General features: G+C 35.5%; 1 protein-coding gene across 7 annotated transcripts; it reads right to left on the bottom strand.

The window, feature by feature from the left end:
• Positions 1-391: 391 nt before the first annotated feature.
• On the bottom strand, positions 392-13,632 carry LOC116165924 (beta-1,4-glucuronyltransferase 1). Of its 7 annotated transcripts, XM_031480685.1 has the most exons (5): positions 13,530-13,615; positions 4,289-4,474; positions 3,528-4,194; positions 3,327-3,480; positions 392-1,006 (listed from the first exon to the last, which is right to left on the bottom strand). In XM_031480685.1, the coding sequence occupies exons 2-5, from the start codon at positions 4,467-4,469 to the stop codon at positions 788-790; spliced, it is 1,221 nt and encodes a 406-aa protein (XP_031336545.1). In that variant the 5' UTR covers positions 4,470-4,474; positions 13,530-13,615; the 3' UTR covers positions 392-787. The 7 variants fall into 7 exon arrangements, with proteins under 7 accessions (XP_031336545.1, XP_031336538.1, XP_031336539.1 ...); XM_031480678.1 differs by having other exon boundaries at positions 3,528-4,474; positions 13,484-13,632; XM_031480679.1 differs by having other exon boundaries at positions 3,528-4,474; positions 13,507-13,632.
• Between the last annotated feature and the right edge of the window lie 1,584 nt (positions 13,633-15,216).

Genomic DNA, 15,216 nt, shown 5'->3' with positions numbered 1-15,216 from the left:
AGCTTTGCTGTTATTAACCAATGGCCAAGAGAAGACGTACTTTGAGGAACAGTTCGTTATTTGCAGATACATAGTAGCACAGACAACTGTATAATACGTGTACAGGCTGATTCAAATTCGAGGACCACCATGAAGATTTCGGGAATTGTAAGAGACTGGTAGGTAGTTTAAATTTGGCAGAGTTGCGTATTTTGATGCTTCACAAAATGCAGTTTTGAAACTGAAATATACCGACACTGTGAAAGGATCGAGCTGAGCTAAATAAGAGCGTTGTTTGCCTCTGGCCAACTTCTTAATTTCATTATTATTCGCACACTTTGGGCAACTACACGTTTTCAACTTCGATGTGCCACTGTAGTTTGAAAGAAAATTAACCATTAAGATCTAATAATTTAACCTTCTTTATTCAGATTAGGCTCTTTTTGGAACAGTGGAATGTACATTCTAACACATACGACACGAATAAAATACACATATTAGCTTCATATGAACATTTTAACACAGAAAATCATATTTTTGATTCTTTGCATGTCTAATGAAAATAAATTGATCTCTAAAAGTGTAACAGAAATTCGTTTTAGTTGTAGCATTATTGAGCAATATTGCATACACCATATACCTACAATTAAATACAATCTATATTATAAATAATAAATTTGTATGTACCTACAAGGCTTTGAAATATAATTTCGGGATAAGGCATGTCATTTTGATATTTTTTTTTAACGGATGTAGTCAGAATCTCAATGTTAAAAATACATATTTTATGAACTTATTGTACACTTGATTACAGCGATTGTGCTTTACGCTGCTCCATCATTCTCAAAGGATCTTTGTTGTATTTCGCGAATACTTCCTTCTTAAAAGTTTCAAAGTACTTTCGATGTAAGTTATTTTGATATTCCCTCCACACGGGGCGTCCTCGTTTATCTTGAAGTCCCCAATGACATGTGAACACAGGCGAAAGGACTAGAAATTCGTAACCTGCTACGAACATTTCGTACACCTGTAAAAAATTATCTGTGTTAGTTCTCAATTTCTATCATATGATATGTGTACAATGGTTTGATTTTATTTGTTATAGTGTTTAAACTATTACCGAGCAATTTGCTGTAAAACCGAACAGTTGCAAAACAATTCCGTATCTACTAAAACCATTTCACTTGTTGGAAGCGAGCGTTTTCAAATGTCAAAGGGAAACATTCGAGTTAAGTATATTGATGGAATAGTTTTGCTTTAACGTCAAACTTTTCCCTTAAAGTTTAAGCTCAGCGGTTTCTAGCGCACTTTGTAAAGTTTTTCGTTGAAAGTAAAAATTTGAACCACTGCAATTTACAGAATTTATTTGTTTCAAACTACGCACACCAAAGACATGCTTGAATCATTTCCTTTGTTTTCTTCTATTAGTTAATGTTTTTATAGTAATTTTCAATTCCATTTTCTCCTGGCTGGGGGTATCCAAACTAGAACTATAGAACTATTGAGTAGAAGTATTAATATAATTCTAATTTTGTTTATTTTTTTCTAATTTCGATTTAATCCCTCATCAAGCCTTGATAATTCAACATTACCAAAAGAACTTTTTCTGATGATCTTTTTGACGCAACGTCTTCTTTACTGAAGATGCAGAACACGGTGCAGCAGGAATTGTAGTAGGTGTTAGTTCATTAGTTCAGAAGGGCCAATGTGAGCGTTCAAAAATTTTTTCAACAATTTGGTTTTTATTGATTTATTGAATATTCGACGTATTCTGGAGCTATACCGTCAATATTATCTCCATCCACCACGACGCTTCATGACATCTATGTCAGCTCCTGAGTCAGCGAGAAGTGCTTCTGAAATAGTGTCCTCTATGTATTTTATATATAACAACGTTTCTAGTAGATTTAAAGATAGTGCAAGTTTGAAGCATCTTACTGAAAGTGTTTTTTCGCCAATTCCAACACGTGTTGTTCACATAATGCACAAAAAACATGCATGATTTGTGTTACTCTTTCTTATTTTCATGTTCATGTTATCTGTTGATTTTTACAATGAACGTCATATCAAGATTATGTTGTGTATTTATGAATATTCGTTGTCTATTAAGAAAGTGATACGTAAAGTAAAAGTAAATAGTCAGTTAAATGTCGCTTATTGGATCTAAGAATTACAAAACGCGTCTTTCGACTTTTCTCGCCCATTCACTATTACTTGCCACCCGGGCCAGGAAACTGACCCTCCACCCTCGCACACACATTTCCACTCATTCTTTGTTTCTTTTGTTTTATTCTAATTTCTTTAACTTAAAATTAACTGATGACTGCGTGTACCCTTTGGACCCCAACCACCAAGCTTCGTTGATCCTAATCTCGCATATTCATTTGACCTTATAAATGTAACATCACCACCCGCATCCGTGTTTCACTATCCGTCTGTTTCCGCGTATGGGTCCAAATTCTTATTTCCACAAGAGCAAAGAGACATTACAGTATTGTGTATAATCGTATTGTATCGTATGAGTGGCACAGACGTTTTCAGGTCGCATCAACAGCCGTCTGTGTGACTTAACGACAGTCGTGGTATGACTGCCGGGACCGCCAGCTTTACATGCCCTCCGAAGCATGGTAGTCAGGAGATGTTCTGTGCCACTAAAAACTGACAAGTTGTGGGATTCGAACTCACAACCTGTGAGGTTAGAGCTCGACTCTTAAACCGCTACGCCAAACTGACTACATTTTGTATAATGAAAAGTAATTATCAACCGCAGTGGCGTAGCCAAGAACTTGGTTTGGGATGGGCTGATGTGTACGGTTTGGAAGGAGGTGAATTGTTGAAGAGATTCAAGATAACGGTCCTCTTTAGAAAGTCACGTCCGGGAGGGGATATAGATCCAGCCCCCTCCCCCCACCCCCCTTCGGCTGATAAATCGCGTCAAAGGATAATTACAATTCTAAACTTTTAAATCTAAAATTGTGTGATGAACGAATTTGACAAAATCACACAGTAGTGTCATTTCTTACAGACAAGCAATTCTAGGGCTTATTTAAATGACCTATTGAGAAAAAACTATTGACGCCATTGATGAGTGCCGTTTGTCATATTTTAATTGAACTTGGCTGAAATATGAGTCTCTGATTCTTGAATTAGATAGCGACCCAGTATGTATAAAGTATCGAAGTGGTTTTCTGCAGTCATTTTAATAGATGGCAAGATCCTCTATTTGCTAAAATAAACACAACTCGAGTAAATTGTTTGAGCAGGTTCAACACATTCGAGGCACGCTTATACAGTAAATAGAGCTTAAAAGGATTTCTTTGTCGTCAAACAAACTGAAGGTTGTGTACCTGTGTATTCCTTGTGTATCCGTATCCGATAAATCTTTCATCGTGAGGGGGCACGCTGTCAGGCGCTACATAAAAGGGTTCGTACAGGAACTCGAAGTTCGTGACTGGATGGCTAACATGCGCCTCTTTATCTTCACCGGTCGTAACTTGCCATCTAAAGTAAAACTTTCAGAGTTTTGGTAAACATTTCGCGGAACTTACCTCGAGAAATTTGTTGCGAATTGATTGTAAATGAAAACCTTCTGGTGGAACGGTCTGGCTAGGCCTTTTTTTGCTAATCTAACTAGTTCAGTCTTGTTGGGAGGAAATCGAACACGGTTATCAATCTCGTACGTGGGGATAACATAGGCACACAACTTTTTACATCTTACTTTCTTTAAAAAATAATTAAGCGCTTCTGCTAAACCTTCGCTTGGAATTATATCGACGTCTGTGAGAAAAACGTACTGACTTTGGCAATTTTTTCGAGCTAAATTCCTTAAGTGATTTTGTGGATACGGATTCTTTGTTCTCCATTTCTGAGTCGCAACTGTCCGCTTCGCAACAAGTGCACGAAGAATATTTTCGGCGTTCATACAATTCCAGCCACTGATTACGTCAGTATCAATATCGATGCCCTTTGGAAGTCTACTTTTAGGCAGCGTCAAGTGAAACGTGACACGTTCCCGTATATCCGGGAAGCATCGTCGGATGTACGCAATGTAGGACAGCAAAAGATTGAACTCGTCGTCGCCGGCCGCGAACAGAGCTGCTGATATCGGACCGGACCAGTTTCTTGTAACCTGCACTAACGAAAACAATCGTTCCAGAGAACTTTGTGTTGCTAAACAAACCAGATGCTCTTCACTTAGCTGTGCGTATTTATCACCTACAAATATCCGATCGTATAGCTTGTACAGCATTCTGTTGTCCCATCGGCCCAATTCTAACTCTATGTTGCCTTGAAACTCGTCGGCGGTTACCTGTTGCTCTATTCTGCATATTGGGGGTGGAGGTGGGGGCCGAACTGCTTGCACAACCTTCGTTTGCCGCACCTGAACACTTTTCAGACACTCTTGACCATACATCAGTTTCGCAGTTAGGAATATGTTGTATAAAGAAAGTAGGGTTAGTGCTACGATGCATAGGCTCCTTGGTCCCCATTTACTCTACAAAAAAAAGAAAATTTCACATTAACTTTATAAATCGACATTATATGAGAACAATGTCAAGAACAAAGAGCTCCTTTTATATTTATTAATATCTATACTAAGCACCAAAATCTATACTGAATAAAAAATCTTCCCGTGGGCATTTAATTTTTTTTAATCTTATAAAAAAGGGGATTGTGTACTGCACATTATTGTCTTGTAAATTCACAAGCGCTTTTGGGGCATCGCAGACAGCGTTTTAGTTCAATCGGCGAAGCTAAAATTCGATGTTAACTGTACTGTACAATTATCCAATACAATTTCTGCTGCAGGTAACTGACTACTCCATTTTTATACTAATATACCTGCTTTTTATGCAATTATTATTTGTTTGGGAAGTAATCAATGAATTTTATCTTCAAAACGAGGATCATGCGGGCTCTATTTCCCCATTATTTTTTATTTGCGATTAGCGATAAGGTGGAATTTTGAAAAAAGAGGATTAAGATTGTATTGATAATAATGGGAGTATATAAAGATACAACCATCTGGTTAAGTATGGCTCCGAAATCGGAACATTGCCAAAGGACAACCGTTTACACACAAAAAACGCGTTTCTTCATTAACAAATTACTCTTCTGAAATACTACCGAAAATAGTGTTTACATTATTTATACATGAAAAATTAACAGTTTTGTTCTTGACCAATTTATAACTTTGTATCGCACCTTTGCGAAAGAATGGTGATATAGACATGTTACCTAAAAGAGAAGGGCCTGCACTTACCCCATTGATCATTATTTGATGGGCACACACCAACCTTTCTTTTCTAGCGCGCGCCGGGATGGGTACCAATATGGATATGGTTTCATAAATTAAATATTATTCAACAAAATGATATAATTCCGGACAAAAATTAACCGCAAATGTTTTATTTATACTCCTTCAGATCATATTTCATTCTCCCACTCGTTATACAACATGCATGTTATGTATAGTTTAACAAATAAGCATTATCTACATTATATGAATAGAGGATTATCAATTCAAATGTACTCGTAATTAAATAAAGTAACTAACATACGTAATATCTAACAATTGACTATAGTCGATCCGTTATTACTATTCCGATATGTAATTAACCCCACTAAATGCAGAATTAACTTTTTTTACCTCACGTCGTCGATTAAACAAACAATTCTATTAAACAAACTGCATCGCGTTATTGTTGACGTGCAGAATAAGAATGAACAAAATACGGTACCGCAACGGTTAAGCGATTCTGGGTCATATCGCCTACGTCAAAGAATGTTAATAAAGGTGAATTTCGCTTGCATCCAGTTTTGTTTCAGTAATGTTGTTTACGCCTACCTGATGCAATTAAACTGCAGTTCTAAAAATTTTATCGAATCGGATGCTTAATGCCTGAGCCCGATACAAATTCATTTTAATTAGATATCGGAATAGTAATAACGGATCGACTATATTAGCTAATTGGTTCAGAATAGATACAATTTTCCATTTAATCTCCGAAAAGTATTTCGTTCAAACAATATTTACTAATATTGGCGTTATGACCATGGACACCTTCTTGCTGGAAAAACATATTTTGTACATTTTTACAAGAATTTCATAATTTAACCCAACCAAATCTTTGGACCAATGAAAAATAATTCCCTACAAGGGATTTACGGCCTACTGGAGGTTCCAGTTACTTGTAGGTATAAGTTACATTTATAGATTTGACACTAGATTAATTGATAACACTGCTAATGATGATAATCTTAACGTGCATTTTTGTGCAGTGCAATGAAATAACGCTGTTACAAAAAGTTGTTGTTCTTCTATGCCCTATGAAAATATTTCCAAAAGAGTGGACCTCCCAATAGGGAATATGCATGTAATTTTTTAAATTTTTTAATCGCTTTTTTACATTGTTCTAACATAGTAAAAAGTGTAAACACTGGTAGAACAATTCAATTTAACTTGTAAAATAATATTTAAAACGTTGACTTTATTCGGTGTGTTTAAACGCCGCCACATTTTCAGTGGGCCTTGAAATGACGTCACAAGCCACGACCAGTATTTGTTTACTTTTACTGTTGATTTATTTAAACAGATTTTCAGTTGTAATAGCTATTCAGACCATGGAAAAAGCTAAAAAACCATTTCATAGCTATTGCCTTTGACAAAAGTGCAAAAACACTATTAGAAATATTCCCGATAAAGTGTATTTTGCAGTTCCAAAAGGACGACTCCCAGAGCGTTCTCATTTTCTCAATTTTTTTACAGTTAGTGAACCCTAAAACAACCTTTTTCAACAATTGTGCCGTTGATTTCCAAAATACAAGACATGTAAATCTATAATAGGGGAATGGAAAGCTCTCGGAAAGACCTACATTTAAAAAAATACGTCCAAAACCGAGTTCAGGAGAAATCAGCTTTTGACTTCGGATTCTTAAAGGTGCCGTTTTCCTCGAAGCGGCTGGCATTAGCGGCCGCGACTCAGCAATCATCGCTTGGTAGTACGTTTGAGGGTTTTCCTCCAAGCGATTGTGTTGCTTGCAGCGGCGATTATCCGCTATATTTTCGCAGTTGTTAGACATGAATGCATTTATAGTTATCTTTTGTTAAGGGAAGAAGACTATATTACAGTAAATTGTTTTAAACAAAAGGCGCACTACTCATCCCATTTTTAAAGAGAGATCCCGGTATTTGCGGAATCCCGCAAAATTTTAAATAAATTGGCAAATAAGCTGTTTTGTGCAGTTAACTTCAGTATTAAAATAAATCGCTTATTATCACAATATTGAACAAAAAACTACCTTCAGCCTAGCTTAGAACTCAAAAAAATCTCACCTATACAGCACAAAAAGGTGAACTTCTAAAGTGCCTAAAAAATCATAGTACATTTTTAATTTGGTCGACAAATTCCTCAGTCTCGCAAATCCCGCGGGATCCCGCCCCATTTATGTGCGGGATTAATCCCGCAAAATGCTGGGAGATCCCGGTATTTCGGGATCCCGCGGTCCTGGTATTGCATTCCCTAGTAATAACCAATTGATCATCTTCGGGATTGCTTTTTTATATTTTTCCATAAAAAACAATAACATTAGAAAATGAACGTTTCATACCCACTGTATCTTATAGAAAATTCAATTCTAAACCAATTCATTTCTCTTCATTTTTTCCCTTAGAGTAAAGTTAACGAGATAATTGAAGTCAAATGCGAAAAGAAACGACATCTTGCCGTTTTTTCTTCGTTTTTTGTTTATACATAACAATACATTCCGGGAGATTTCGGCTAGGGGGACTATGATTTTCGGATTCAGCCGATCTTTTTACATAGAAGACACTTGATTTCGTTGAGTGAACACCCAGCCCAATCTGCCCAAACTGTAATTTGACTGCACTAAGTACTTATGAATATTGACACAACAAATGCGATCGCGCAAGGTTAGTATATTACAGGTTGCCTCGTAACTGCAATAATGGGGATCCAGTCGTCTGCTAGTGACGTCACTGGTAGCCACTCAAATTTCGTTATCTTGTCATTGTGACATACGCGTAAGGTTATAAATACTGAACCTCCTAATACCTGTGCATTAAGAACCTAGAAATATTATTAAAAGGGTTCCGGAATTCTTTGACAAACGGAAAGCTGCCAGCTGCCAGTATGTGGACATTTCCTTTGGAAAAGGCTACAGAGCTTAAAAATGAAAATGATGTTTTAGGGAAAAATAAGACACCGGTCAAATTTTTTGACGGAACTCACATCTTATTTAGTGCTTGACGGCCGGCAGAAGATGAACGTGTTTAAAACTGACCGAAGCAGGAGAATCATATGGTCTCGTTGATATCGCCTATCTCATCTACAAATCCAAAAGTAAGTGTAGAAACGATATAAACTACGTTAAGAGAATTGGAAGAAAAATGTGACCACGCGATGGATTGTTAGATGAAGCTGTTTCACTCAACGCTGGTACATCAGACGAAGGCTGTATTATATAACGATTTATATTTACTAAATTTTAAAATATAAAACTGAATATTTGTGTTTCGCTAGTTAAAAGATTGAAACATCATGAAAGAACTGTAAACAATAGCATTGCTGCATGATCGTTTAAATCGTGGGATACCAGTGACGTATTCGCGCCTCGATTGCTATTGGTCGACAGTTACGAGGCAACCTGTAATATACCAACCTTGGCGATCGCGTGGCATTTGACGTCACTTTCATTCGTCTAATAGTGCAGCGTTTCGCAAATTTGAATTTCATTCGCTTATTTTGCACTTTTGAATTAACATTTTTAGCAATTAAAAACCAACTAAATAAGAAACTAATGGTTTAAGTATAATGTCAGGACAATAAATATTCACTGGAGAAAGAATCAGGTAAATTTAAACCACATGCATATTCCCTATTAACAGAACGTAAAACCACGAACAGACTTGGTAATAAGGTTCGTGAATCCATCTCAATTACCGAGAGAGTGGGCTTCAGATGGTAAGAATATCGTGACTGCGGGAATACTTGTAGGAGCGCTATTAACAATGCCCGTATGTAGCACGGTAGACAGGCGCATTGGATGTTGTTAAAATGGATACAAACTTGTGTTGAATTGGAGACAGCCCAACACTCTATTAGAGTCCTTTTTCCTTTTAGATGATGAAGATCCCAATAATTTTATTCACCGCTCTACAAGGAAAGCATTAAATAATTTCCTAGAGATGGTTGATGATGTCCCTGATGATCATAGTATGGAAAAATGAATTAAAACTCATAAAACTGATTTCAAACTGTAAAGAAACGATTTACAAAAAATTAAATACCTCTATAACACTGTAATACCACGCATAATTTTAGTAGGTATGTGTAATTGTTTTATTTTCTAAGAGCCAGAGTGATTCCGCTATGGATGGTTCGTGTTTGAAAGTGAATATAGGTCATTATTTGATAAAAATGCAAAATTATTGCTTTTATCTAATTTGATAAGATGTAATAGCCCTACTATTACCGTCTCACGTTTCTAATTGATAAAAAATAAATCTACATAAATAAACCGATTATATTGAAAAAAATAAAATAAATCCAAATTCCACTGCACTCACAATTGATTTCCTTTTTTATATTAAATCTTAATTACTCAATTACTTACATCTATCCTGAATCTGAATAATATTTAAATTTACTTAATATAACACTTAATTAAATACCTACAGCAATGAATATTCTTCTAACTTCTAACTTATATTTATCCTATCTATATAAAACCATTCGGCAAAAACAATTATAAAATGACAAAATAAAAATTTTATATGAATAAATTTCTAGGTAAATAACTTTTCATAAAAATAACTTACAATTTAGACAGTAGTATTCTTCCCCTTTTTAGATGGTGGGTATTGTAGTGGAGCATGATTTAGATTATTCTCAATCTTCGCCTATTAAATCCAATCGCGTAATCCCAATTGAACAACAATTTCTTAGCGCGCTTTTCGTACTTTAGGTATAATTTCTGAACGGAAGTCTTTCAATCGCACGTTAAACTAAACTGCAGTTACTCAATGATTAATATTTTCCGAACAATTCACTATTCCAGAACGACCAACTTGTTCTTGGTTAAAAAATACGATTTTAAATTAATACGCGCAACAAATTTTATTTGGTTTGGGCCTTTTTACTTAAATGGCCCGTTTCCGCGATGACACTCGCCCGTGCGAATATCTACGAAAAAACTTTATAAGTGGTGGCCGCGTTTTCCGCGGCGGTACCACGCTCCGCGTGAATATCTACGCAAAAAGCTCCAAATTTCTGATCATTTTGGTTTTTATATCGCGAGTAAACCAACGCCCGTAATTAACGCTCCCATCAAGTTTCCGGAAATAAACAAACTCATAATTTTTTAGCCTCGCTGTTTTATTACATATTTTTCTTAGAATCTATTGCGTCTTTTAACCGGTGACCTTTTTTAAATCACGTACTAATCGTTAACTCGCCCAAAATAGGAAGTCCAAAACCAATAACTCATCTTATATTTCACGATATTTGAAACTTAATTACATCGAAAAAAAAATGTTTATTAATTTTAATGAACATTACAACTTCACAGAAATCTGAATCATCGATACGCATTTCTACCCGAATATAATTTTGAAATCCACAAAACTTGCAAAATTTAACAAGCTTCCGTTACAAAGATATTGTAAGATGATAAAGGTGCAAGTGCTTTCTTTTCGTATATAATTCTCCTTCGTGGGAAAAATAAAAAAGTAAATTAGGTTTGGATAAGAAAATAATTGATAACATTTTTATTACGTGATAAGACCAGTGTTTTATTATAGTACGTCGAAAATTTGCATCTTTAAAAAGAAAGTGGTTCGTGTGTGTGCTTGTTTATAATAGGAGTTGTGAACTCCGCACCGTATATTTGTGTATTTGTGAAGTCGACCAGCATTGCTGAACACCCCGGCATCTAGAAGCGTTTTAAGCTGTCCTCTTCGTTACAAAAAATTGTAGTTTCGGAATTTACTTAATTGCTCTAGGACTCGAGGAATGAGTTCTCTGTCTTCTTTTTTGTTTTACTGTCGACCACGCACGGAAGTTTTGTAGTGAATTTATCAGGTTTCCAACCGCTCTAATAGGAATATTTAAATTGTTTTTACAGTCTCTGAAAGCACTTTTGCCAGGGAGGAAGAAACCGAATTCATATTTACGAATTCGGCTTTCTTGCGTAATTAACGACCGAATTTAGATTCCAATAGAAAGTGAAAACAAGGATATAAGTAGTTTCAAATCGAGGTGTTTACACAATGCAGCGTGAATGTGTGTAGGGGACTACATCAGTAGTCGTTGTGTCGGAAGAATTCCACGTAGGCCAAGGTGTTAATTGGATTACTGCACATTGAAGTTTGAACGCGCCGTATTGAGTTGTTGAAAACACCCGCAGACGGCGTTCAAAGTAGTCTCAAAAGAAACGCGCTTAAGAAACAGGAATTCCTCCCATATTTTCCCATATTTTTCCGATATCGGAGGAAGGAGTACAGTAGACTGTCAGTAATCCGGCATATACCGGACCAGGATACTGACGGATTAGTAAAAATGCCGGATTACCGGGAGTTCATAAATAAACACACTGAAACAGATGTTTTAGTGTACCAAAACGATTAATAAAATGTATTATAGAATCAAAAATGATTTCTAAGAAATATAATTTTTATAGTGCATTACCAAACTAAAAAATGAAAATTTCAATAACGTGCCTTATCTTGAATCCCCACATCGCCCGTCAAAATACGGCGGATTAGTGGAGTGCCGGACTGGGGCAGTGCCGGATTTACAGAGAGTCTACTGTAATTAATTAAAAACAGAATTAATTTGAACGGTTTCTCGCTAACTGAACACTTCGGACATCCGACGTCTACCGTTCCTACCGCCGATGCCGACTAACGGCGGGCCGCATCCCTGGGTGGTGTCTGAGCTTACCGGATCGCTGCTGTAGAATTTATGCGTACTTATTTAGTTGTATTCTATTTTTTTTCGTTTAGCTAATTTTTTTTATAAAATCCTTCACCGTTTTATTTTTAAAGGCGTTGGTGCGCGAACTACCTCAAGTTCGTCGCATATAAATGTGGCTAAAATTATATGCGACCAACTTAGGCACTTTCTACATAGATGCCATATTAAATTGCTCCATGATTAAAGAAACGATGCAAGATAGCGTACGATTAAACAAGAATACTATTCAAATTACTTACTTATGCATTTTATGCTTTATAACAAGCTATTCTTTAGTTGGTGATGATAGGTTATCTTTGCCCGTTAAATAAAGATTAAAAAACACTTTTCAACCATCTCAGATTTCAATACTGGGTGAACTTTTTTTAATAATTACCAAAATATTCACCTCTTAATGGTCGGAATGGTTTATGGTTTCGTAATTATATGGGTACAAAGTTATGTGTTCGCTCAAGGCGAAAAGACAACGGTGTCGCATCAAGTGACGATTGTACCGTACTCGACCATGATCGGTAGGTGAAGGGAGAGTCGCGGATTACATAAGTGGCGTCATTTGCAAACGCCTTTTTACATTCCCAGTTATAAATTATATTTTATATATTACAAATTTATATTGTTATATATTATAAAATGTAGGTGATTTTCCAATATGATTTATAATTGTAGACTGTATTGCATTTCTCATTTTCACACAGAACCCCCTGGTTGTATTTGGGAGAAGTGGAAGAATGATTGGATATACAGCCAGTACGCATTTCGTAATATTGTCCAGCTGTACACACCTTTTCATTAAACGTAACCTGTAAAGTGTACTTAAAGTATATCTGCAGAGTGGCGATCTTTTATTCAAACGCTTTTCACACGCTAAATGCATTAAAAAATATAGGTACATTAAAATTAATAAGTACCTATTAGTGGAACCCCCCTAAACTGTAAAATGTTTTACTCACCAGAATCATTGAGCACGTCAATTAATATAATACCATTGACTTGTTTCGCATGCCAGTAACACCACGTAATCATAAATACCCCAAATTAATTAATAACAACTAAAATCAATCACTCAAGTTACTGTCTCTTCCCATGGTGCACGAAATTCACATTTTCGAAACAAAACAATTTTCAGGAGTTTACTAGGCAATAAATTATTATCAGCAGGTCAACAAAACGATTCTTCTTTCAGTAAATAGTTCGTTGTTGAATTTAAAATAAAAGAATATGCCGGTAATTGATGTTATATTTCGGAAGGTGTCTTTAATTTGATAATACGCAGGCGCATTGCTATTGATCCTAAAGTGCGCCATATGCGAAGCGTTCAAAACATTTTCAATAATTTAAATTTGTAAAGCAAATTCTACATCGTGAAGTGCACAGGGTGGTGCCATTACTTTTTCCTGATAGTTTACGACATGCGTTTATACATTTGATCATTTGGAACACTTTTGTGCTTAATTTTCAAGTGTGCAGGTATTAGATAATAATGAATTAATAGTTTACACTATACTCACATAATCAAACACAAATGCATTACCTGATACAAAATAATCAGCGCACCTAGTTGGAAAATAAGCATAGAATGAAACACTTAGAAACAGCATTTTGAAATAATACCAAACTAAAATCGCTGTTTATGTATTGACAAACAAGAAACCATTAGAACGACTGACCTGCAGAAAATGTTTACTCACCAAGGATCATATAATGGTTGTAAATTGTAATCTTTATCTAAAGTCATGAATATTGACACCAAAGATAAAAAAAGTTAAAAAGTAATCGTAAACGATTTACATAAAGCGCATTTCCACTTGCATTCATTTCCCATTTGTAAGGTGCAACTTCTGTTAAAATCGTAAAAATCCGCCCACAAATATGAAAGATATTTGCACATGGGCAATCCATTGTTGACGTGCTACTTCAATTTCAGTTTATGAGAAGAATTTCATTTCAATGCTTTTCTAAATAAGAAAGTTGGAACTGCGCATGCGCAAACCTAAATTTTAAAACTAATGTTAGATTTTCCTTTGTTCCAAGCGCCTAAGTATCAAATTTCACTTAAATAGTTCCATAGATAAAAAAGTTGGCACTGCGCATGCGCAAAATAAAATTTTGAAACTGGCGCTGATTTTCCTTTATTCCAAGTGCCTATGTATCACATTTCATTTAAATTCTTCCATAAATAAAAAAGTTGGCACTGCGCATGCGCAAAGCCAAATTTTGAAACTGGCGGTTGATTTTCCTTTATCCCAAGTGCCTATGTATCAAATTTCGTTAAAATTCTTCCATAAATAAAAAAGTTGGCACTGCGCATGCGCAAAACCAAATTTTGAAATTGGCGTTTGATTTTCCTTTATCCCAAGTGCCTATGTATCAAATTTCGTTTTAAATTCTTCCATAAATAAAAAAGTTGGCACTGCGCATGCGCAAAACCAAATTTTGAAATTGGCGTTTGATTTTCCTTTATTCGAAGTGCTTATGTATCAAATTTCTTTTAAATTCTTCCATAAATAAAAAAGTTGGCACTGCGCATGCGCAAAACCAAATTTTGAAATTGGCGTTTGATTTTCCTTTATCCCAAGTGCCTATGTATCAAATTTCGTTTAAATTCTTCCATAAATAAAAAAGTTGGCACTGCGCATGCGCAAAACCAAATTTTGAAATTGGCGTTTGATTTTCCTTTATCCCAAGTGCCTATGTATCAAATTTCGTTTAAATTCTTCCATAAATAAAAAAGTTGGCACTGCGCATGCGCAAAACCAAATTTTGAAATTGGCGTTTGATTTTCCTTTATCCCAAGTGCCTATGTATCAAATTTCGTTTAAATTCTTCCATAAATAAAAAAGTTGGCACTGCGCATGCGCAAAACCAAATTTTGAAATTGGCGTTTGATTTTCCTTTATCCCAAGTGCCTATGTATCAAATTTCGTTTAAATTCTTCCATAAATAAAAAAGTTGGCACTGCGCATGCGCAAAACCAAATTTTGAAATTGGCGTTTGATTTTCCTTTATTCCAAGTGCCTATGTATCAAATTTCATTCAAATACTTTTATAAGTAAAAAAGTTTGCAATTCGGTTTATAAATGGTCGAGATGCGAAAAGGGCACTGTGAATTTTGAATCGATTCGATTCAACTTTTGGCATTGCGTATTATATGGCTAAAGCTATGCCCATATTGAATTTCATGCAATTCAGTTCATAACTAACGGGAGATGTCAAAGCGATCGGACATTTCAAACAAAGTTAT

This window comes from Photinus pyralis, unplaced genomic scaffold (assembly GCF_008802855.1).
Source record: "Photinus pyralis isolate 1611_PpyrPB1 unplaced genomic scaffold, Ppyr1.3 Ppyr1.4_LG3a, whole genome shotgun sequence".
NCBI lineage: Eukaryota > Metazoa > Arthropoda > Insecta > Coleoptera > Lampyridae > Photinus > Photinus pyralis.
Note: the sequence above shows the minus strand (reverse complement) of the source record. Positions and strands in the feature narration are given on the sequence as shown.